Source organism: Notothenia rossii, assembly GCF_949606895.1.
Source record: "Notothenia rossii genome assembly, chromosome: 2".
NCBI classification, from domain to species: Eukaryota; Metazoa; Chordata; class Actinopteri; order Perciformes; family Nototheniidae; genus Notothenia; species Notothenia rossii.
This window is the reverse complement of record NC_136904.1, coordinates 1,411,807-1,434,776: the sequence shown is the minus strand read 5'-3', so window position 1 is coordinate 1,434,776 and position 22,970 is coordinate 1,411,807. Positions and strand designations below refer to the sequence as shown.

At 40.0% G+C, this 22,970-nt stretch overlaps 3 protein-coding genes and 1 long non-coding RNA gene across 6 annotated transcripts in view; 2 read left to right on the top strand and 2 right to left on the bottom strand.

The window, feature by feature from the left end:
* The window catches only part of LOC307025924 (uncharacterized protein), an 82,593-nt gene extending 72,861 nt beyond the window's left edge, over positions 1 to 9,732 (top strand). The window contains exon 3 of the mRNA XM_079660911.1: positions 7,282 to 9,732. Within this exon, the coding sequence (XP_079517037.1) occupies positions 7,282 to 8,285 (1,004 nt within the window). The 3' untranslated portion in view covers positions 8,286 to 9,732. The remainder of the gene's footprint in view (positions 1 to 7,281) is intronic.
* LOC307027944 (uncharacterized protein) overlaps positions 1 to 22,970 on the bottom strand; it is a gene marked incomplete at its 5' end in the record, with an annotated part of 249,562 nt that overhangs the window by 207,677 nt on the left and 18,915 nt on the right. The window lies entirely within an intron of this gene.
* On the top strand, positions 11,943 to 16,789 carry LOC307026192 (uncharacterized protein). 3 transcript variants are annotated; one of them, XM_079661382.1, is made up of 6 exons: positions 11,943 to 12,457; positions 13,487 to 13,532; positions 13,714 to 13,805; positions 14,699 to 14,809; positions 15,069 to 15,345; positions 16,177 to 16,788. In XM_079661382.1, the coding sequence occupies exons 2-6, from the start codon at positions 13,494 to 13,496 to the stop codon at positions 16,384 to 16,386; spliced, it is 729 nt and encodes a 242-aa protein (XP_079517508.1). In that variant the 5' UTR covers positions 11,943 to 12,457; positions 13,487 to 13,493; the 3' UTR covers positions 16,387 to 16,788. The 3 variants fall into 3 exon arrangements, with proteins under 3 accessions (XP_079517508.1, XP_079517506.1, XP_079517507.1); XM_079661380.1 differs by lacking the exon at positions 11,943 to 12,457 and having other exon boundaries at positions 12,484 to 13,532; positions 16,177 to 16,789; XM_079661381.1 differs by lacking the exons at positions 11,943 to 12,457; positions 14,699 to 14,809 and having other exon boundaries at positions 12,484 to 13,532; positions 16,177 to 16,789.
* LOC307026311 lies at positions 17,310 to 18,884 on the bottom strand. The gene is made up of 2 exons (XR_013804378.1): positions 18,337 to 18,884; positions 17,310 to 18,007 (listed from the first exon to the last, which is right to left on the bottom strand). It is a non-coding gene; the product is annotated as an uncharacterized lncRNA (long non-coding RNA).

Here is a 22,970-nt window from a genome sequence, read left to right as displayed (position 1 = left end):
TGTTGCCGGTTAGACTCCGTTGTGCTGGAATATCATTCGGGGGGAAATCGAACCGATGAAGCCCCCACTGGGGTCTAGACACTGGTGGTGGTGAAGGCATGAAGGGATTGATGGAGGTCTGGAGAGGACTGGTTTAAGCTTGACCCTGGATTTGGGAGGTGGAAGGGGTGGAGGAGGGCTGCGTCCAGTCTCCTGAAATGACAGCTGTCAGAAGGGGAGAGAGCAGATTTAAAGGGTTAGCAATGCTCTATGATAGGCTTGTGGGAATAGAGGAGCAGTGATAGGTTTAGCTGGGAGTGACGCCCCCGATCACTGATTGAGAGGAGAGAGAGAACACTGCAAAAAAGTAATTTTAAGAAAGTGAAAAAAACTTGTTTCTGGGAAACAATTCTTATTTTTCATCTAAAAAGTCAAATTATCTTGTTAAGAATGTTTTTTTTAAGAAAAGTATTCTTTTTCGAGAAAATATATCTTACTTTTGTTTATTACAAATTATATCTTATATTGAGCTAGAATTAACCAGTAACAAGTTACAGCATTGGTTTGCATACATTTTTTCTTATTTTAAGAAATAAACCATCAAACAACTTCTCAATTTAAGAATCTGATTAAATGACATTTCATATATATGCGTTCATTGCAGAGAGCTGTCTATTCCCTTTTCACATTGCCATTGAGAGAACTGTGGTCAGGGCTCAACATTAAGGACCCGGGGGCCATCTAGTATTTAGCTCAGGCAATGAAGCCTCACCTGCTGGTTGCCCGATCGGGCAATCTATAATGCCAGTATCATGCAGCTCGCGGATCAGTAATGAGTGACCCGACAGTAAAACTAAACATATCTACAACTAGTTTAGGTAGTTTGAGAGGTCATTAAAATAGCTACGTGTGATATTCTAACCTGAAGTGTGCGTTTTGTCCGCTCACCGCTGCAGGTGATCATGCTGAGCTGCGTGTCGACTTGTCAGCAGCAGCTGATCTCTCTCTCCCGTCAGATTAGACTTCACTCTCGTTTATGTCCATATCGATCAGATCCAGCTAGTTCTAGCTAATGATATGACTACCTGCTTATTAAAAGACACCGTGACCTAAACAATAAGTGTCGCTATGCAACTGGGTGAGGCCACAAAGTATAGCGCAGCATTATGCATTTGTTTACATGCCCCCCGGAACCCCGAGGCATTACCAACAGATCAACGCACAATCAACCCATACAGGACATCTCTTTCTCCACATTAAGTGTTACACATTAGAATGTACTATTCTTGTCTGTCACATACTCTTCTTGTCTGTCACATAAGTGGCGCAACTGAAGCGGTATTGCGCTAAAGGGAAATTATTTTGACCGAAGAGATTTAGATTTGCCGGCTAAAGGGAAATCTGACGTCGCCATTTTGTGTGCTTCGCGGATGCGCTCGGCTCCTCTCGACGGCTGCTCGGGTCTGCTCGGTCAGCTTCCGGATGAGGAGGCATTCGTTCGACCAACTTACAGTAGATAACATTACAAACATTTTTAACAGGGGCCATAATAGTGTAAATAATGTTTGTTTTGTGTTACAACTGAATGTAATGTTTTCTACTTTTTTACATCTGGGAAGGCATTTGCCTTCATCAGATGGAAAGTGCCTTGACCAACAACTTAAGTATTTCTTATAGCTATGCAGGGCATGCAAGAGAGCAAACACAAACAAGAACAAACAAACAAGTGAAATGAAGAATAAAATTGAAATTGTATAATATTGTGGTGGTTCATGTTATAATGTAGTCTCTAGAGCAGGGGTCACCAACCTTTTTGTCACCGAGGGCTACTTCAAGGGTACTGAGTAATACGAAGGGCTACTTGTTTGATACAAACTTCCTGAATAACATAATTGCACGGTTCACCTTTAATGATAATATTATTATTAATAATAATCAGAATACATATTAATTTACTGTATGTGAAGGACTGTCTGATCACATGTTAATGTTAATTATTCCTCACAATAATGATTAACAATGATTTACCATTGCTATAGCAACCCCATTGTTTTGTTATGAAAATGTATCTATATTTATACACATTCTCGCGAGATCTATCAGGGGTCGTTGTAATGCTGCGTTCACACCGGACGCGACTTCGCTCTGATCGCTCGAGTTTCACCGCTGCTGCCAGCTGTGTTTACTCGCATCATTCAAACAAGACGCGCTGGCTCGGGAGCTACAACTACAACAAAATGAACATATTTTACCGTGATTAAATTGTAATACACGTTTCTAAATGATGCCGAAGTAACAACATACTGATACCGTTTAGTAAAAACCATGAATTAATGCTTTGACAAGTCTGCAGACAGACGGCAGGAGAAAAACCTTTTAAAATGCTTGTTTTCTGAATGGAGATTGGGTCGACCAGGCTAAGCTAACGTTGTATATGCTCATTCCACACTCATAACAACGGCCTACAGACATAAATAAACCAGCGACTGTATTCGCCATGACACAGACAGTCTGTGGTTTGTACTTGTTTAACTTTTGTCCAGTTTCTGAAAAGATATGAGGAGCTGTGATCTCTGTTTGCTAAATGCTAACTGCTAATGTTTTCTGGTTGAACGTCAGTGGCAGGCTGAGATCCTCACTGTGTGTGTGTGTGTGTGTGTGTGTGTGTGTGTGTGTGTGTGTGTGTGTGTGTGTGTGTGTGTGTGTGTGTGTGTGTGTGTGTGTGTGTGTGTGTGTGTGTGTGTGTGTGTGTGTGTGTGTGTGTGTGTGTGTGTGTGTGTGTGTGTGTGTGTGTGTGTGTGTGTGTGTGTGTGTGTGTGTGTGTGTGTGTGTGTGTGTGTGTGTGTGTGTGTGTGTGTGTGTGTGTGTGTGTGTGTCGATAAATAATTTTGTTGGACGATAAATGTTCCTGGAAATTATTGCGATAAACGATAATATTGTCGGCACCATTGTAAGACCATTTTAGACCACTGACATACTGATAATATATCATAATAATTCTAGTACATCCTTTCAAACATAACTTTTTATTGAACATTCAACATTGCAAATGAAATGTGAAATAATATTAAAATATATAAATGATATATAATAAATAAAACAAATTAATAAAATTATAATAAATTAATTAAATCACACAAAACCAAAACAATAAATTAAATAGACTCAGGCTGGAAAACAGAGCTCTCAATCCATCTATCTATCCATCTCTATATAGATGGATAGATAAATATATATAAATCAATATGAGCACACATTGACTCACAAGCAAAAAAAATCTCCTTAAAACAACAGTCATGTGTACAGTCCACTGTCCATACAAAGACCCAGATGCCTCAACAGGCCATATCCAAATCTGTTTTTCGAAGTTTTCGAGCAAGGAACACCAACATGTTTGCATTGCCGGGCAAATGCATCTTTGATTGTAAACTGTCGGGAAGGTGGGGGCTCTCCATCTCCAGCTGCCGTGTTTGCTCCCAGCTGGGAAAACGGAATGGAGTGGTTGTGTTTTAGGTGTAGTATAAAATGCGTGGTATTGCCTGCTTTTGTCGCTACCTTTTTTAAAGAAATGCGACACACCGCCCGGCTCATTCAAGTTCGTAGGTTGGCCTCGTTGATTTCGCTTGAATCTAAAATACTGCCACACCGGAGAATCGAGATGTTTAGGTTTTGTAAACAATTCCATTTCACTTTAAATTCCCCGCGAGTAAGTCACACGTTGTCTCCCGCTTGTCGCTATAATATTAATTTGGCTGCTACGCTGCTGTACGTGCACACAGAGTGTACTGACCTGGCTGTGTGTCAGCCCCGCCCCTCACAGCGCGCATGGACGGCAGCCACAGCTCGTCTGGCAGCCACAGCGCTCCTAGCTAAAATGCTGGTCACATCCTTATGTAAACAAACACGCATGTAAACGGCAATTTATCGAGCTCAGAAAAGTTATCGAGTCCATTTTTATTTATCGTACGATAAGTCAATTTATCGATTATCGCGGTGTGTGTGTGTGTGTGTGTGTGTGTGTGTGTGTGTGTGTGTGTGTGTGTGTGTGTGTGTGTGTGTGTGTGTGTGTGTGTGTGTGTGTGTGTGTGTGTGTGTGTGTGTGTGTGTGTGTGTGTGTGTGTGTGTGTGTGTGTGTGTGTGTGTGTGTGTGTGTGTGTGTGTGTGTGTGTGTGTGTGTGTGTGTGTGTGTGTGTGTGTGTGTGTGTGTGTGTGTGTGTGTTGATGAGGCCCATAAATGATCCATTCGGTTATTTGAGTTACTGTTACATCTGAAAAAATTCAGCATTTTAGAAAAAGTCAGGATTTGGACAGAAGTTTTGAGATATTTGAAAAAAAAGTCTAAATGTTAATGTTTTTTGAAAAAGTAAGAATAAAAAAAAAAAAAAGTATTTCAATGAAAACTCAAAATTTGTAGGTTTTCGGAAAAGGCCAGATTGTATAGATTTATGAAAAATTCAGCATTTTAGATAAAGTCAGAATTTTGAGAAGCCAGAAATGTGAGAGATTTCCAGATAAGGTCAGAATTTTGAGAAACAAAGTCAGAATTTTGAGAAACAAAGTCAGAATTTTGAGATTTACTTCATTATTTTAGAAAAAGTCAACATTTTGGGAAAGAGTCAGACTTTGGAGAATTATTATTGTAGAGATTCTATGTATTGTCGAGAGGAAGATGAGGCACACGAGACCCAACGATACAGACGAGCTGAAAGCCGCTAGTGAAGCAACCTGGGCTTCCATCACACCTCAGCAGTGCCACAGACTGATAGTGTCCATGCCACGCCACATTGATGCAGTTATTCATGCTAAAGGAGTCCAACCAAGTACTGACAGCAGGAACATTAACATACTTTTCAGAAGGACAGCATTTCTATATTATTAAAAAATAAGTTTTTGTATTGGTCTAATTTTATATTCAAATTTTCGGTAACACTTTATATCAAGGTACACAAATTAACCATCAACTAGTCGTTAATTAACATGCTTATTAGCAGTATATTGGCTCTTTATTAGTCATTATAAAACACTTATTAATGCCTTATTCTGCATGACCATATTCTACAAGTAATAAGCCATTAGTTGAGAGTTTTTCCTCAATAATCCTCTAATTAGTGCTGACTAATTGCAAGTAAGGAAGTTGTTATACATGAGTTTGGGTCTGAATATGCTCTGCTCAATATGGGCCTAATAAGGCAGCAGTACCACAAGAATAGTAATTCTACCATAATAACACTTATCAACAAGACATGAAACTATAAGTGTTAATTGTGTATAAATAATTCAAAATTAAGTATTTATATCTAAGAATATGTTTTGGGGTATTGACAGTTCAGCTACCAATAGCAAGGTGATATTGACCAGTATGTTTCATATTTACACATTTATATATTTGCAAAATTTGTACTGAGGGTTAGACAGGAAACCGGGTACAGGAAGTAGGAGAAAGTGAACTGAATACCATGGCAGTAGACATCCATGAGTAGACTGCAACTAATTTTCCCTATGCAACCTGAAGAGTAAAAGGGTTAAGTCCGTCCGAAAGCAATGACCGTAAGTGTAAGTCTTACACTTACACTGTAAGGATTAGTAACATGTATTGTGTTTATGTGATGACATGTGGAGATGTTTAAACACAATGAGAAAATGCGTTAGCATTCGCGCTAGCATTTGCGTTAGCATTCGCGCTAGCGTTAGCATACACGGTAGCGTTAGCATACATGCTAGCCTGCATGCTTATTGCACAGCTAGCATTAGCTATATTTACCTTGTTTACACTTAGCGGTCCCATGTGTTAATCTGTGTATGTCACACTTGCATGTATGAGATCATTAAGTGCCTTGTAACTTCTTTTTGTATAGTTTCACTCCGTTTGAATGTCAGTGGACTGCAAATAAGTCAATAAAGGAGCATGGCTGCTCATTCCCTGGCTCTCAAAAGAGTTTGGCTGGATGTTTAATCTATGTTCACACTGAGACAGTACAACAGATAGAGAGAACAGTACACCTATTGTGTAAGTACATACAAGCAGGTCACACAGTATGATCACAAATACATACAATCTGAAAAATATGAATCTGTTTTTATTAAAACGTACAGGCTGCATTATGTGTTCTCAGCCTTGGAGAAACTTGACATGTTTTGGTATGTGTCTGAACCTCTCTTCAGTGGTTCATTAATAAAACAGATATTTCAACGTGTGCCTACTTTGTTCATGTGCTGTTGAGGTTACTTTCAGTAGTTGTGTGCTTTAATGTATTTAAAAAGTGTGAAGAGGAGGCAACTTTAGAATAGGGAACCTGATCAGGTCAATTAGAGTCAAACTACTAGCTTATTGGTTATGAACAAGACTTCACTTTAGAATAGGGAACATGTTCTTAGATATAAATACCTCATTTTTAGTTATTTAGACACAATTAACACTTAGAGTTTCATGTCTTGTTACATAAGAATAGATCATATTTGTTAAGTGTAATTATGAGAGAATTACTATTCTTGTGTTACTACTGCCTTATTAGGCCCATATTGAGCAGAGCCATTAAGACCAAAACTCATGTACAACAACTTCCTTACTTGAAATGAATAAGCACTAATTAGAGGGTTATTGAGGAAAAACTCAACTAATGGATTAGTACTTGTAGAATATGGTCATATAGAATAAGGCATTAATAAGTGTTTTTATAATGACTAATAAAGAGCCAATATACTGCTAATATGCATGTTAATTAACAACTAGTTGATGGTTAATTTGTGTACCTTAATATAAAGTGTTACCAAATTTTCTGAGATGCTGTTTTTTGGCTTTCATAAACTGTAAACCGCAATCATCAAGATTAAAACGCTGGAAATAATCCCTTTGTGTTTGATGAATCTATGTGATGTATAAGTTTAAACTTTATAAATTGAATTCCTGTTATGAACTCACTTTTCCATGATATTTAATTTATTGAGATGCACCTGTATGAGTCCAAGTACAGGTTTAGCAAGGCGGTGAGAGATGCTAAACGACTACTCTGAGAAACTCCAACACCAGTTCTCAGCTAACGACTCTGCAGACAGGACACAAACTGTAACGCTAAGGCCTCACACTCCGTGAACGGCCGACGCCTTGCTAAGCGGCAGTGAAACTACGTTTTAGATCAGCTAGAGTACTAACTCACCTGTTGTCCTGAAACTCTCCAGGGCATCTGGAAAAGCATTTAAAATAAGGAATGGATAAGGGCTGCAAAGTTAATCAAGTGTTAATCGTGGTATTTAAATTATAATACTCTACAGCTTCTCTGAATATGTGTTTCCTGTTTCCTGCAGACGTCCAGCAGCTGGTGGTGGTTAAAGAAGAGGTTCACCATGAGCAGCAGGAGTGGAGCTCCAGTCTGGACCAGGAGGACCCAGAGCCCCCCCCACACATTAAAGAGGAACGGGAGGAACTCTGGATCAGTCAGGAGGGAGAGCAGCTTCAAGGGCTGGAGGAGGCTGATATCACCAAGTCCACATTCACTCCTGTCCCTGTGAAGAGTGAAGATGATGAGGAGAAACCTCAGTGCTCTCAGCTTCATCAAAGACAAACTGAACACCTGAAAACAGAAGCTGATGGAGAGGACTGTGGAGGACCAGAACCAGCCAGGAACTCAGATCCAGAGAGACATTTACAACCAGAGACTGAGGACAACCCTGGAGACTCTTCAGAACCTGACACTGGAGACTCTTCTGACACTGAAGACAGTGCTGATTGGAAGGAGACCAGAGAACCAGGTTCAAACTCTCAGAAAAATAAACAAGACCCTGTCAGTGATTCAAGACGTAGTGCAGGAAAGAAAACATTCGGCTGCTCTTTGTGTGAGAAAACATTTAAACACGGAGGAAATGTAAATCGGCACATGAGAATCCACACAGGAGAGAGAAAATATGGGTGCTCAGTTTGTAAGAAATATTTTTCACAGAGAGGACATTTAAAGACACACATGAGACTCCACACAGGAGAGAAAATATTTGGCTGCTCAATCTGTGAGAAATCTTTTGCAGAGAGAGGACATTTAAAGACACACATGAAAATCCACACAAGAGGGAAACCATTAATCTGCTCAATTTGTAAGAAATCTTGTGCAGAGAGAGGATATTTAAAGAAACACATGAGAATCCACACAGGAGATAAACCATTCAGCTGCAGTGTTTGTGACAAAAGATTTACTTGGTGTAGTCAGGTCAAAAGACATAAGTGTGTTGGTCATCAGTCCTCACAGCTTCATCAAACTCAAACTGAGGAGATCAGAGATGCAGAGCCTCCAGCCAGCAGCTCAGCTGAACACATTTGAGCAGTGTGGGTATTATATTTACAGAGTTATACATATTTCAAAACGCAAAGTATAATAACTGCAGTTTGCCTCATGATCCTCAGTGAAGCACAAGCCCATGTTTCTCACTAAATTGTAAGTACAACTCATTAAAAAGATCAGTTCACCTGACACTGAAGACAGTGATGATTGCTATGTTTAAACTATTTGTGTTAGTGGATCATGGATCCACCAGGGGGTGCCGTGATAAAAAAGCTGCCACAGTGGAACTCATGTGAAATAAGCAGCTGATAGATCTACAGGTATCTGATATAGCGGATATTTGTTAAGATCCATATGTCACGGATAGGATCATATTCTGTGCTAAATAAGAGACATGTAATCATTTAAAAAACATCACCATGTTTTTATTTTAAAAAATAATGTTGTTTAATCCACGTTGGCGTACTACAACTACAAAAAACATCGCTATGTTTTTTCATCAGGAAATGCAGACCGGCTCAAACAAACTATTTTTAATCATCATCTTCACGATCATTTATGTTTGTGTACCGAATTTACATGAACGCACTGACAAATATGAATATACTGTAGTCAACTTCATTAAAACGTTATTAACAATGCACCCTCATTCAAGATTTTTGGAAAGAGGTTATCACAATTGTATCCATCTTTATTAAGGAACAACTTCCACTCTGTCCCAAACTTTGTATTCTTGGTCGTTTCCCAACAAGCTGTACGCTTAGCAATAGCTGTAAGAAGATGGTCATATTCTGTCTTCTTGAAGCTAAACATAAAATTGCACTATCATGGAAGTCTGTTCATAGACCAAGCAAACGAATTTGGATTGAGGGGCTACTGCAATGCCTTGCATTGGAAAAGCTTACATATGCCATTAAAGGGAAATATAACACATTTGTAAAGATTTGGGGCTCATTTATGCAGTTTCTTGAGGGGGATGATTTCGTGACAGCTTGGTAGTCTGTTGTTCTTGCTTTATTTAGTTTTGTTGCTTTTTGTTTTGTTAACAAATCACAATATGTATTGAGGAAATACTTGTATGTGGGATACAACTGATGTCCACATGAACATGTGGATGCTTGTAAAATGTTTTTCATTCTTTACGTTTCGTAGGAAAACACAATGTAACAGTTAGTTATCAAACCAGCACTATACCACTAATATCTGCATTTTTTTTTTCAAGTGCCTTATATGCCTATTGTTGTGCCTATTGATGTGTTTTGTTTTGTATTTTTGTACTGTAACTGAAAAAAGACAATAAAAACATTTGTCAAAAAAAAAAAACGTTATTAACGTGCCCAAACTCGCTAAAGATATATTTTTTTAATGAAGCCTCGTCATCTCCCCACGGGCAAACGGGCTATAATATTATACCATTGTTAATAGTTTACTCTATTATTAGTGTTTAATATTACTGCTATAACAATCACACATTGAGTTCATTGTTAAAATCTGACCGTTTAAAAAAAAAAATAGTCTGAATGAAACGGCAGCTCTCAGGTGATCAGCTGTGTGTTTACTAGGGCTGTGCATCTTCACGATTCGATTCGATTATCCTTTCCACGATTCGATTATCCTTTCCACGATTCGATTCGGTTTGATATCCCGGTGCATAACAATGCGTTGCATCCTCAATTTTCAATATTACTGGATACTTTTTCATCAATTAATACAATCAGTCAGATAAATATGAACTTTTTATATTCTATAGAAAGTACATTACAAATCGATCAAACCACTTCTTTGTCTTCTGCTCTATAACATCGCACATCCTAAAAGTGCCAGAAATCATTATGAGTGTGACAACAGGTAGCATTGAACTACCATGTGTATCATATCAAAATGTTTATTAAATTGAAATGAAATAAATAGTATAGGCCTGGCCTACAGATGTAGCACCTAATTTCAGACTCCAGCTTCCTGCCTACGACCTGCCAAAGACCAGTATAGAGGAATGTTAAGCCCTCCCACTATTTTCCAAGAGGGCGTTGCCAGATTTTCAATTTCAGGTTTTAACCAGGAGATGGCGCTTCATTCACAAATACAGAAAGACAAGTTTCATGGACTTTCAGTTGTGTTTTGAAGAGCATTTGAACACATCAATATTTTAGATCAACTAAAGTATATCTAATCTTGTAATTCAATAATATATAGTCTTTATATATTAAATAATCATAATTATAATGTAAATGTTTACATTACACTTCTTTATTTGTTATGCTCATACTTTTACCTTTACAATCGTTTGCTTCCTCCTGCTCCCTTTCGGACACATACTGTATGATTTATTATTAATATGAAGATATTATTAAGATAAGATAAGATGTTACTTGATTGAACATTTTAGTTTAGAATGTGCTGTCCCACGGTAATTCAGAAGGCTCACAGGTCACATTCAGACCATTATTTAAAACAATAGGTGCTTTCACACCGTCTACAGTTTGATTTGTATAGAGGCAGCTCTGTGGCTGAATGGCCAGCGATTAGGTGCGGCGCATTTGTCATAGGTGATCAGAGCTAACTGCCTGCCGTCAGATTTCATTTAAAAAAGAGATCTGATTTTAAGACTATTTCTGCGCTCATAAAGAATGATAAGAATAAGAATAATGCGTATTGAACTGGTTTCATTAATTAGTGAGTTTATTTAACACTAGAACCGCCAATCGGGTCAATTTGTGTGATGTGTTGTTGTGTGTGTGCAATGTAACTTTTCAACAAAATATTAAAGTCTCCAAGTCCGTGACTTTTCCTGAAAGTGTGTTTTGTAGCACCCTATGTTGTTAAAAATTGCATTCTAATAGCGGGATTTGATGGGTTTAGGTAGGCCTATACAAAAACCTCTGGCGGTTCTAGTGTTAAGGTAATTAGGTACAGTAGAAGCCCTTTTTTATCAGTAACGAATTTTGCAGTTGAACATAAAAGTCAACTAACTGAGGGTCACTTGCAATGACAGTGTTGTTTCTAACTGTAAGCTCTTCACTCAGAGTAACCTACAGTTAATTTAGCTGCTGGAGAAGAAAGATCAAGGGGGGAGGGGGGGAGAGAGCTGTGGTTGATGGGCCATTAGTTGTGTAAATACACAGCTGAGAGCTGCCGTTTCATTCAGACTGTTTAAAAAACGGTGGTGGGTGGTTAAAACACTTTCATGAAGTTTAGGAGGTTTTCCTTCTATAAAACAGCTGTGGGCAGCAGTGAGTGTCACGGACATGAATTCATAGATCAAGGCAGACTGGTGCACACACTCTCCTGTCCTGCCAACACTGGCAGGACAGTAGGCGACACAAGATTCAGTGTATGGGCGAAGCATTTCACCTGAGGGAATTTTCCGATTTCAGCTGCAACGATCATATTAGACGCGTTGTCTTTCACCAGCACGACATCTTTGTCTGATAGCTGCCATTCTTCCACTACACGAGACAGTAGCTCCGCAACATGCGCACCTGTGTGAGGCTCGTAAACAGCTCTAGTTTGCAGCACATGCAACAAAAACTGCCAGTCCTCACTGATGTAATGTGCCGTTCCGTTACTGTTAAATAAGACTCTGTTGCGACAGAAGTCCAGGCATCACATGTTATGGCAACTCTTTTAGCTTGGATCATTGACGCCATTACCTTATGGAATCAAATTAGGGTCAATAATATTCACAAATTATTTCACAGTCTGCAGTTGTATATCACCTGTTGTGCGCATGTGAAAAGATTTTGTGCATGTGTAAAAAAGTTTTGTGCACACAGATATAATTTGCTCGTGTAAAAACATTTTGCAGCTGTAGAAATATTTTGTGCGTGTGTGAAAAGTTTTTGCAGATATAATTTGCACGTGTAAAAAAGTTTTGCAGGTGTAGAAATATTTTGTGCAAGGATATTTACAACAGTGAGGTTTCACAAAGTCTGAGATACGGACACACAAATTTCCTATCTGTGTGTGCGAACCTGAAGTTACAAGCTACAAGCTGCTATTTACGAGTACGAATTTTGACCCTGTTTTTACGCCTGAGTATGCTAGCCAATCAGCACGTTGCCCACTGACTAGCCAATCGGGACGTAGCCCACTGACCATCCAATCATAGGACACAAGGTTCTAACGCGTTCGTTTTGCTGACCTGCGCCACTTGGAGCGTGCTTGCGGGAGTCAACATGGAGGAGCCCGAGGCGAACTCTTGTGGGACACAGGTGGGTTAATTACATGCTACCACGGAACATGCCACTACAGTTTTAATTAACTAACGTTACATTGTAATTAACTAAATATATCAAGACAGCTGTGCGTGCATCCCTGAGTTACTTATATTTTATATTTAACGCTAGCTAGTTGATGTGGTCTTTGCTATTGTCTTAGCTAGCTACAGTCTGTTGGCTAAATTAACGTTTGTTGTTGTTGTGCCGTTTGAATGAGTAACGTTAATGTTAAAGAAATTAATGCAACACTTTTGTCGGGTGCTTCCTGACATAATGCCCCGGGCATTTAATATGGAGAGGAAGGTAACGTAACGTTAGTTAGCCAAAGGTCGAAAAGGTTCAGTTTCCAATCCGACTTGTGTTCACGTCAGCTGGAAAATAAGTGAACAGAAAAGGAACGGTAAAGTGGGCTAACCATACGATCTTTATAATCAATAATAAATAACTGTATGGCCTACTCAACACAAATGCTCCTTACAACCCGCTGCAATAGACGATGAGCGATTCATGTTTTCTTAAAAATCAATCAATCATATTATTATTATTATTATTATTATCAATCTAATTATTTTATTTGTTTAAATATAATTGTATATTTTTTTCATATACTCTACAGTCCATGCATTATACTTTTTTGCATGAAAAGGGCAGAACTTCAAAAGCTTTAACCTGAAACACATGCCTCACTGCTCGAGTTCAGGCCAAAATTAGCCTTACTTCATTCATTTAAAGACCAATCAGCAATATTTAGGACACAAATAACATATTTTTAACAATAAATGCTCTTCCTCAGCTTTGTTTTATATAATGTAAACACAAGCAGTATTGTAGCCAAAGATAAACATTTCACTATACATTGTGCGGGTCATCTTATGTAGGCGCCGATCACATCATGTTATTCAGCACAACACCACAAAAAGGGGTCTGGCGATGGACACGAAGATTATTTCAATCATCAAAGGACTTGGTGGGACAAGATGTGGTGTGGATACATCAAGCAATTAATACCTTTTTATTTTGCAGATATGGTATGGTAATATTTGGTGGAATTGATGGATTTTCAAGAAAGGTTAGTGCTTCCTAGAGTTTATTTTACAATTGACCAAAAGTGAATTGATATTAAAGGCCATTTTTTAAAGTTAATTATCACGCACATACAGTATGGGGTCAGTATTTAATTCATTAATAGGTTATTTGATTACTGTGTTTCTGTGGTGCTTACTTTTTCCTTTCTATAAATGCTCTCATAGATCATGTACCTACAAGTAGCCAATAACAACAAGGCTTCAACAGCTCTGCAGTTCTTCCTTGAGGCTGTGGACAAACACGGATTTCCATCCAGGTAACAGGCTATTTCTTGTTTTGTGTGTGTTTTTTTTTACATGTAAACATTGGATTATTGGAAATAGTGAATATGAAGAAAAATGTCAGGTGCACTTGATACAGTTAAAAGAACACTGATTTGTATCAGTCTAGGCCATTTTATAAAAATAAGGTAGACTTTTGTCACGGCAGCCGTATTGACATGAACTAGCAGGTAAATACAGGTTAAATTAATTAAGTTGATATAAGGTTCCATTCTATTTAGTGCAGTAGAGCCTTTCCAGTGAGCCAACATGCACAATAGCAGCACCCTGACTGTTTGATCTGAATGGAACAGAACATTAATTAGTATCACTGGTAACACCTGTGTTTACCCTACTATTTTATGTCAAAATGGCTGCTTTTCAAAAAGGTCTATAGGCCTACATGATCAACAGATTTTTCACTAAGTTTTACAAGAAAAGTTGTAAATTGATAGTTGGGGATATAGTGCCTATTAAGCAAAGGCCCAGAAAGCCCTAGCACCCCCTATATGTCATTTCTGAAACAACACTTTACCAGTGATGACACTTATGGGGATGGCCTTAGAATGAGATTGGATTATTCATTCCTTGTTTATATTACTTTACATGACCTCATGACATATTCCCAATATTATGTGTAGGTCTTTCCAGTGATGTGCCCATAAAGAATGTTTCAGTCTCATACTAAAACCTCTTGTTTCTGTGGTAACAAAATCTTTAAAACTGCTGGTTCCCTGGGGGATTAGCCAGGAGCCAATAGTGAAGCTTGTTAAATGGCTATAGCTGTACTTAGAAAACTGGAGATACAGCCAGCTCTAAGAGTACAGAGATTCAAATTTCACATTGTCAAATTACTTAACATGGTATCTGTATGGTTGTACATGTCAAGGGTCAGAGGAGACCAAAGTGTGGAAAATGTGGACATTGCCACACATATGTTTGACGTTCGTGGGTGCAGCAGGGGAAGCATCATCTCAGGGAAAAGTGTTCATAATCAAAGGTAATATCAGTGTATGGTTGTAGCTTCTGTCATAAAGCTTTCTTTGGTCAAAATATATTTTGCTAGTGTATCGCTTAATAGTGACGTGCTGCCATTAATTATGGTGCTAAAAGTTGTTGCTGAGATTAATGTACATATTAGTGTTATTAGGGATGGGGAAAAATCCATTGAGTTACTATTTGCATTTTTTGCAACGTAAAGGTGTGATAATTGTTTACGGACTGCATTTATTCATTTATTTTTGTCAACTGTCTTTCAGGATAGAGCGCCTGTGGCGTGACGTGTGGAATGTCGTGTCAAGTATTTATTACGATCTGCTCCACAGCCTAGAGGAGGATGGCCTGCTCGACCCAGCAAATTGCACACACCTTTTCTGTGCTCAGTATGTCTTTCTGCCCCGAATTCAGGAAGATCTTGACACATTCACAGATGGCTGGAATAACCATTCACTCCGAACAGAACGTAACCTCACTCCTAACCAGCTGTGGGAAATCGGGAAGAGTCAGAGCCCTGTCAGCCCTCCTGACAACTTCGAGGTAAAAGGGAAAAACTGTTTTGTAGTTCTGTGTTTTATTCACCATTGTGGAGGAAGCCAATGTTAGCACACCTTGCTTTCTTTTAGAAGTCATAACAATGTTAGTATTTGGTTATATGTTTATTTGACAAAATCCTTACACTGTTCTTAATATTATAATGAAAATGCAACACACGGGAACTGGAATTTAGCCTACCAGGACCACTGTGTTTCACTTTACCAGGCATCTTCCAATAGTACACAGCAATAACCATATGCATAATCAGGCTACAGCAGAATTACAATTTGTGTCAAAGCCAACAATGGGCTATGCAACACAATGTAACATTGAGTTTCAGTTGCATAGAATAGTTTTGTTGATATACAAAGACATAGGCCACAATCCGAAAAATGTAAAACTAATGAAAACAACTACTGTTGTTATTTTTCTTTGAATTTGTAGGCCTCAAAAATAATATTGCAGGAAAAAAAGATGCTGACTTCTTTCACTGGTAAATTAACACCTGAAAACTGCAATGAATATGCAGTGCACTAGTCTATTTGGTCTGTACAAGGATAACATTTAAACTAAATAAATGGCTTAATAAATTACAGTTCAGTAATGCATGTCAAGTGATTGAAATCTAGTTTAGTGTTCATGTCAAGATTGACAAAACAACAATTTAATCAGTGGGGTGGAAATAATTTAATAATAAATAATGGACTGTATTAGTAATTTAGAATTTGTATTTGTTGGGAGCCAAATGATTTCTAGAAAAGGTTCCTGACCACTGTTTTAGGGTGTCATCCCATGTAATTATTTTTAACTAACCCGATTACTTTTTTATTTCAGGGGATCCATTTTCCAGATGTGGAAATTGCAGACATGGATCAAATTGGAGTACAGGTTCCTGAACTGGCATCTCGCCTGGGCATCGAAGAACTGGAAGGACTGAATCAACTTTTTAATCCTACTGCTCCTTCATTGTGTTTTGGGGCAGACATCTATAGTGCTGTAGTTCACTACATAGAGGGTGTCCTTGAATCAAGTCAGGAAGCATAAGGCATAATGCATACTAACTTTCAGCAGTGGAAGAAGTATTCAGTAATTAGTTGCATTTAAATCCTTTATATCCTGTTGGCTAGTTTAATCTCCATCAATGCATCATATTCTATAAGATCATCATGTGTTTGTATCTTTGTCTCTGTCCTGTGAGAACCACGTATCTCTACAAAGTCAGAAAAACAGCCTGTTTTCAGCTTTGTGACGACTACTTTTCAAGCTGATCCAAGAGGCTTTTTAAAGAGTTTATTTAGCTGAAGAAGAATTTAAGTAACACTTCATCCTTCAGTTGATCACAAACATTCAACACCAACACATCTGGAGATACGTGGTACTTTTGTGGGGGTGGTTGGGTAGAGGATGATGGAATATATATATATATATATATATATATATATATATATATATATATATATATATATATATATATATATATATATATATATATATATATATATATATATATATATAGGGCATGACTGTTATATTCTCATTTTGAAAAGGGAAAATAAATGTATTTCAATTTTAGAGGCCTACTTTATTTGTAGTAACCTGAAATGTTACTCTTAGAATAACATGGCTTTCCACTAACTAATGCAGTTCCTTGTTACATGAAAGATACTACAGTAGTAGTATAATGTTCTATTTTAGAACTCACAATAATGTCCCTACCTTTCATCCTGACATTGACTTCTGTTCATTCCGCTACGACTTGAAAAAATCATTTTCAGAGACTTCAACCTGCATTCAAAATAGTCCCCGGGGAAATGTTTACACAGCAAATGATCAGTTCTGTGGTTTATGAATGGAAATTACTTTTTTAGCCGCAGAACATTTTAAGGTATATAATATAATAATTCACATTTTGATTGTTGTGAAAAATGTAAAATGTGGGTAAATTGAAATGAAGCAAACATCCAAAGTCACTGGTCAATGGTTTATTTCTTAGAATCTTTGGATACAAGAGCTGTAGGATTCAAGTAAATACATCAGCAATAACAAGTACTGTAATAGACCATTTTCTAAATATTGACTCTATTAACAGAATGAATGATGCCATTGGTTACAACTACCTGAACCAGGTGCCAGAACTACATATGGCACAATCCAAACAGCCCTTCCAACAAAATGCAGTACAAAAAGAGTACCAGGCAAAGGTTATAGTATCTGTCACAAAATGTCATGTTCAAGTTCAATTTTGAGCTGACCACTGGAACAAATGAAGTAGTAATAATCTCAAAAGGTTTCGTTTCTGTGAGTCGATATTCTTAAAATGGAGATCTCTTTTCAGGTAAAAGAATACCAAAGACAAAATCCCTTTTTACACCAATGAACAAAAGCAGAAGCTCCATAACACTGAAACAATGTTTTTTTTGCAACAGAATCATACTGATGAGCAGTATCTAAACTAGACCAAAGCCTGTAACATAGGTTGCAATGCAGCTCTCCACATGCTTGGAAAAGTCCTCATAGTTTTGGAAGTGCCCAGGTACATGCAATGTGCCAAAACATGTGGAAGACTTCAGGTACGCCCCCTTCACAACTCGGACCTTCAAGGTGTCTGTAGGGATTTCCCACCCTACCCAGAATTTTGTCAGCTGTTCGAGTTGGGATGGAGAGGCTGCATTCAAGACAACAAGAGGTTGTGGAAATACATCAAATAAATGACATTTGCGTTTTTAAAGATGAGCTGTATTTTACTGCTTTACCATGTTGTTTTATATATAGGTAAATGGAAATACTTTGTTGGGATAGTACTGAGCCCAAAAAAGGAGGGTGGCACAAAGTAGTATTAGCAAAGACCACATCAACTAGCTAGCGTTAAATATACAATTTAAGTAACTCCGGGATGCACGCACAGCTGTCTTGATATATTTAGTTAATTACGATGTAACGTCAGTTAATTAAAACTGTAGTGGCATGTTCCGTGGTAGCATGTAATTAACCCACCTGTGTCCCACAAGAGTTCGCCTCGGGCTCCTCCATGTTGACTCCCGCAAGCACGCTCCAAGTGGCGCAGGTCAGCAAAACGAACGCGTTAGAACCTTGTGTCCTATGATTGGATCGTCAGTGGGCTACGTCCCGATTGGCTAGTCAGTGGGCAACGTGCTGATTGGCTAGCATACTCAGGCGTAAAAACAGGGTCAAAATTCGTACTCGTAAATAGCAGCTTGTAGCTTGTAACTTCAGGTTCGCACACACAGATAGGAAATTTGTGTGTCCGTATCTCAGACTTTGTGAAACCTCACTGTTGTAAATATCCTTGCACAAAATATTTCTACACCTGCAAAACTTTTTTACACGTGCAAATTATATCTGCAAAAACTTTTCACACACGCACAAAATATTTCTACAGCTGCAACATGTTTTTACACGAGCAAATTATATCTGTGTGCACAAAACTTTTTTACACATGCACAAAATCTTTTCACATGCGCACAACAGGTGATATACAACTGCAGACTGTGAAATAATTTGTGAATATTATTGACCCTAATTTGATTCCATATTACCTGTGCTTTGGTTCCGTTGTAGAGTGCAGGTATGACATTTTCTGTAAAGTGGCTACGTGATGGGAGCTTATACCGTGGCTCCAGCGTCTTTAACAGGTGGCGAAAACCGACGTTTTCCACGACCTAATAAGGACGTAGGTCCTTCGCTATGAAAGCTGGCGCCGACTGGGTGATTTTCTTCGCTTTCTCAGAGTTGGGCGGAAAAGTTGACAGCACCTCATCAATTCTTCGCCTGGCTGGGTCCGCTTTTTTCTTGGATGCAGACGTTAGCTTCTCACAGTGAAAACGGCTAAGGTGGTTCCTCAAGTTAGTGCTATTTCCACCAAGGTATTTTATTTTTGTGTGACACACTTTACACACAGCGTGCGACTTTTCCAGTTCATTTTTCCCTTTTAGTTAATAAAACCCATAATGGGTCCAGATGTCTGCTTTCAGAACACTAACAGCGTTTTTTTATTATTTGCTTACTTCTTTCGCCTCCCTCCATTATTGCACTAGCTCGGTAACCCACAATGCAATGCTACGTTGCTACCGTGACGTTTAAAAAAACAAAAAAAAAAACTTTATTGTCCAGCTGCTGCCGGAAAATCTATCACGTGATTAATCGGTTATCTTCCGTTACTGCATCGATACCGAATCGTCCACGTCCACATCGCAATGCATCGTAGAAACGATTATTTTCAACACCCCTATGGATTATGGAAATCCTCCCGACATGTGTTTCCCGGCCTGCTAGCCCCAGGCATGCTAGCCCCCTGCCTCCCAATTCCCAACCTGACACCGTACGTCTCGGCGTGTTCCATCTGAAGTCCACCTCTGCTTCTTCCCCAGTTCCTGCTCCTGTCCAGGAGCCATTCTCTAGAACTCGTATGGCTTTTGGAGGTCCACGGAGCCTCCAAAAGGCTCCTAAGAGAGGAAGTCGCAAATCCAGACTAGCAGCCCGAGCCCCAAGAGTCATGGTTCCAGCCTCAGTCCTGGCCCCAGCAGCCAAGGTTCCGGCCCCAGTTCTGGCCCCAGCAGCCACGGTTCCGGCCCCAGTTCTGGCCCCAGCAGCCACGGATCCGGCCCCAGTCCTGGCCCCAGCAGCCAGGGTTCTGGCCCCAGTTCTGGCCCCAGCAGCCTTGGTTCCGGCCCTGGTTCCGGCCCCAGCAGCCATAGTCCCTCCTCTAGTCCCTCCTCTAGTCCCTCCTCTAGTCCCTTCTTTAGTCCCTTCTCTAGTCCCCTCTCCAGTCCCCCCTTTAGTCCCTTCCCTAGTCCTTCCTCTAGTTCCCTCTCCAGTCCCTCCTCGAGTCCCTTCCCTATTCCTTCCTCTAGTCCCTTCACTAGTCCCTTCTCTAGTCACCGCTCGAGTCCCCTCTCAAGTCACTTCTCGAGTTCCCTCTCAAGTCTCCTTTCGAGTCTCCTCTCGAGTTCCCTCTCCAGTTCCATCTCAAGTCCCCTCTCCAGTCTCCACTCAAGTCCCTACTCAAGTGCCGTTGGAGGTTCCGCTGGGGGTCCTGCCAACTCTATGTCCTGTCCCGTTGGGGGTCCCGCCGACTACTCTTCTGCCGGGGGTCCTGCCAACCCTATGTCCTGTGCCGTTGGAGGTCCCACCGAATACTCTTCTACCGGGGGTCCTGCCAACCCTGTGTCCACAAGCGCCTTCTCTGAATGGTAGCTGGAACTTTTACGCTTTTATTGCACCATCTAAAATGTGTGTGTGTACTGTATAGGTCAAAAGTTCTGAATGTTCTGTCTAGCTTCACATGCCTGGTTTCATATGCCTGAAACAACAAAGAAGGAAACATACATCCTTTCAATTCACAGCCAATTTAGCATCTTTTTATCAATGGTAAGCTAAATAGAGGTAGGTGAGGCAAAGGTCAGGTCTGACAAGGCCACTTTCACAGCAGAACTGTCAACAATAGATAGATGGATAGATAGATGGATGCAGGGGCGGACTGGCCATTGGGAATACCGGGAGTTTCTCCGGTGGGCCGGTGCTGTGTGTGGGCCGGAGGGCCAAAAATAAATAAAATAAAATAAAATAAATCTTTTTTATTTTGCCTAAATCCTACCGGCCCACATTTGTAAGTGTTCCGGCCCAGCCCAGCTCAGCCCAGCCCAGTGGGGTGTGGCCCACTGGGCTGTTTTGATAGGCTACCTTTGTTCTATCTATCAGTTTCAATTTCACACATCAGGCCCGTAGCAGCTGTCACTGCGCAGTGAACGATCAGGATTGAGTGACTGAGAGACCTAGCTGGCAGTTGCTTACAGATGGATAAACAAGCTCCAAAGCGTAAAGGCGTTTTTGTATAGTTTGTGTATACAGTGTACAGTATTGTACCGAGCCCTGGGTTCAGAGGGAGGGGCTTGCATAGGGTAGGATGGGGGGGGTAGGTTTGGCAGGGAAACAGGGTTCAGGGGGAGTGGCTGTACGGCTGTACCCGTAGGATAGAAGAGGAGGAAGTGATGTCTGACTCAGAGGTCGCGCGGCTGTGGAGAAGAACGTGTTGCCCACATTCTGTTACTGAGTTTAGGCTAGCTAGCTAGCAGGTTTATTGTTTTGGGTGCAGTCACTTTTGCCACCACTTGCTGTTCAAATAAATGTTGAAAGAAAAAGTAAATCTGTTTACAGTTCTGTTTTATATGGGTGTTGAAGAAGAATTTGGAGAGATGAAATCCTCTTTAATTGTCACACATGCAGAGCACACAGCACACACAGTGACATGTGTTCTCTGCTTTTAATCCATCCTAGTACCAGGAGTCTAGCACTAGGAGAAGTGGGCAGCTATTGTACAGCGCCCGGGGAGCAATGGGAGTGAGGGGGGATGTCCGGTGCCTTGCTCAAGGGCACCACGGCTGGGCAGTAGGTGAACTGGGACCTCTCCAAGTAGAAGTCCACACTCCAAATGTAGGTCTGGTCGGGGACTTGAACCGGCGACCCTACGGCTCACAGTCCAAGCCCCATAGATTTAGTCCCTAATTTTGCTCTCAAAGTGCACCAGAGTGATGCATTTAACTTCAACATTTTAAAAAAAATCTTCCCGAGGGAGCTTGCCCCCGGACCCCCCTAGAGGAGGTGAGGTTCACCACCTACCCACAACCCCTGTTAAATTGTCTCACCAACATTGAGGATGCTTCCTACGCCCATGTTTCTTTCCATGCGTCAAGTCAGGCAAATTGGGTCCAAATGTTATTGCATCAATGATCTGTTAACATTAAAATCACTAAATATATGCCGTAACTTTTTTGCTCTTGGCAACTCAAGGGCTCCGGTAATGTGATTACTATATGAGTAATTGTCCAAAATAAGATAAAATGCATAGGGTTTTTTGTTAAGTAACATACTTTCGTCGCCGGCCGGCCGATACATGCCGCGTATTAAGTGGGCCTGTCTGTCAATTAATCCCCGGGCCTCTTTTTCCCCTAGTCCGCCCCTGGATGGATGGGGTTATTAAGCCTTCATTATTTTGTGTGACTGTACTTGCAGTTCCTCCCTGACTTCCATCACTTTCTCTCTCTCCCTTTCTCTATGCCTGTCCTGTCTCTTCCTTACCAAAGCTGAGCTTCGACTGACGTAGTCTATTCATTATATCTGAGTCAGTGTAAAAAGAAAACAATACAATGTTATATCTTCAATGTTTTACTCAAATTGCAATGAAAGAAAAACATTACAACATTTGTGAAAAGGTAATCCTTCTGACATTGGATGAATGTAATTAACTTTAGCTCTCTAGCTAGTTTATTCACGCAATTTAAACCAAAGTATAGCCGATAGCTGCAATATAAGTTAGTGTGCATGTTGTCGGACGTCTACTGACTAACGTAGTGCGTTCACACAGGGTCTTTTGGTCCTATGAGGTCCTGATGAACAGAAACACAAGCAGCCCGCTGGACTCAAGGCCGGATTAGTACCTCCAGGGGCCCCTGGGCACTGAACCCCCCCCCCCCCCCCCCCCCCCCAACCCACCTACCAACAAGTAACACCACGCCTACCCAATCCTACTAACATGACCAATATTTAGAATTTTCAGTCAATCTAGCATGTCAATCGAACACCTATTTGTCAAAAGCAGGGACGGAGCCACC

Excerpts from the sequence above, each read along its gene's own strand:
- LOC307026192 (XM_079661380.1), top strand. The coding sequence starts at position 13,356 with ATGTTATTCAGCACAACACCACAAAAAGGGGTCTGGCGATGGACACGA. Across the intron at positions 13,806-14,698 it reads AAACACGGATTTCCATCCAG|GGTCAGAGGAGACCAAAGTG; the intron begins GTAACAGGCTAT and ends GTACATGTCAAG. Across the intron at positions 14,810-15,068 it reads AAAAGTGTTCATAATCAAAG|GATAGAGCGCCTGTGGCGTG; the intron begins GTAATATCAGTG and ends ACTGTCTTTCAG.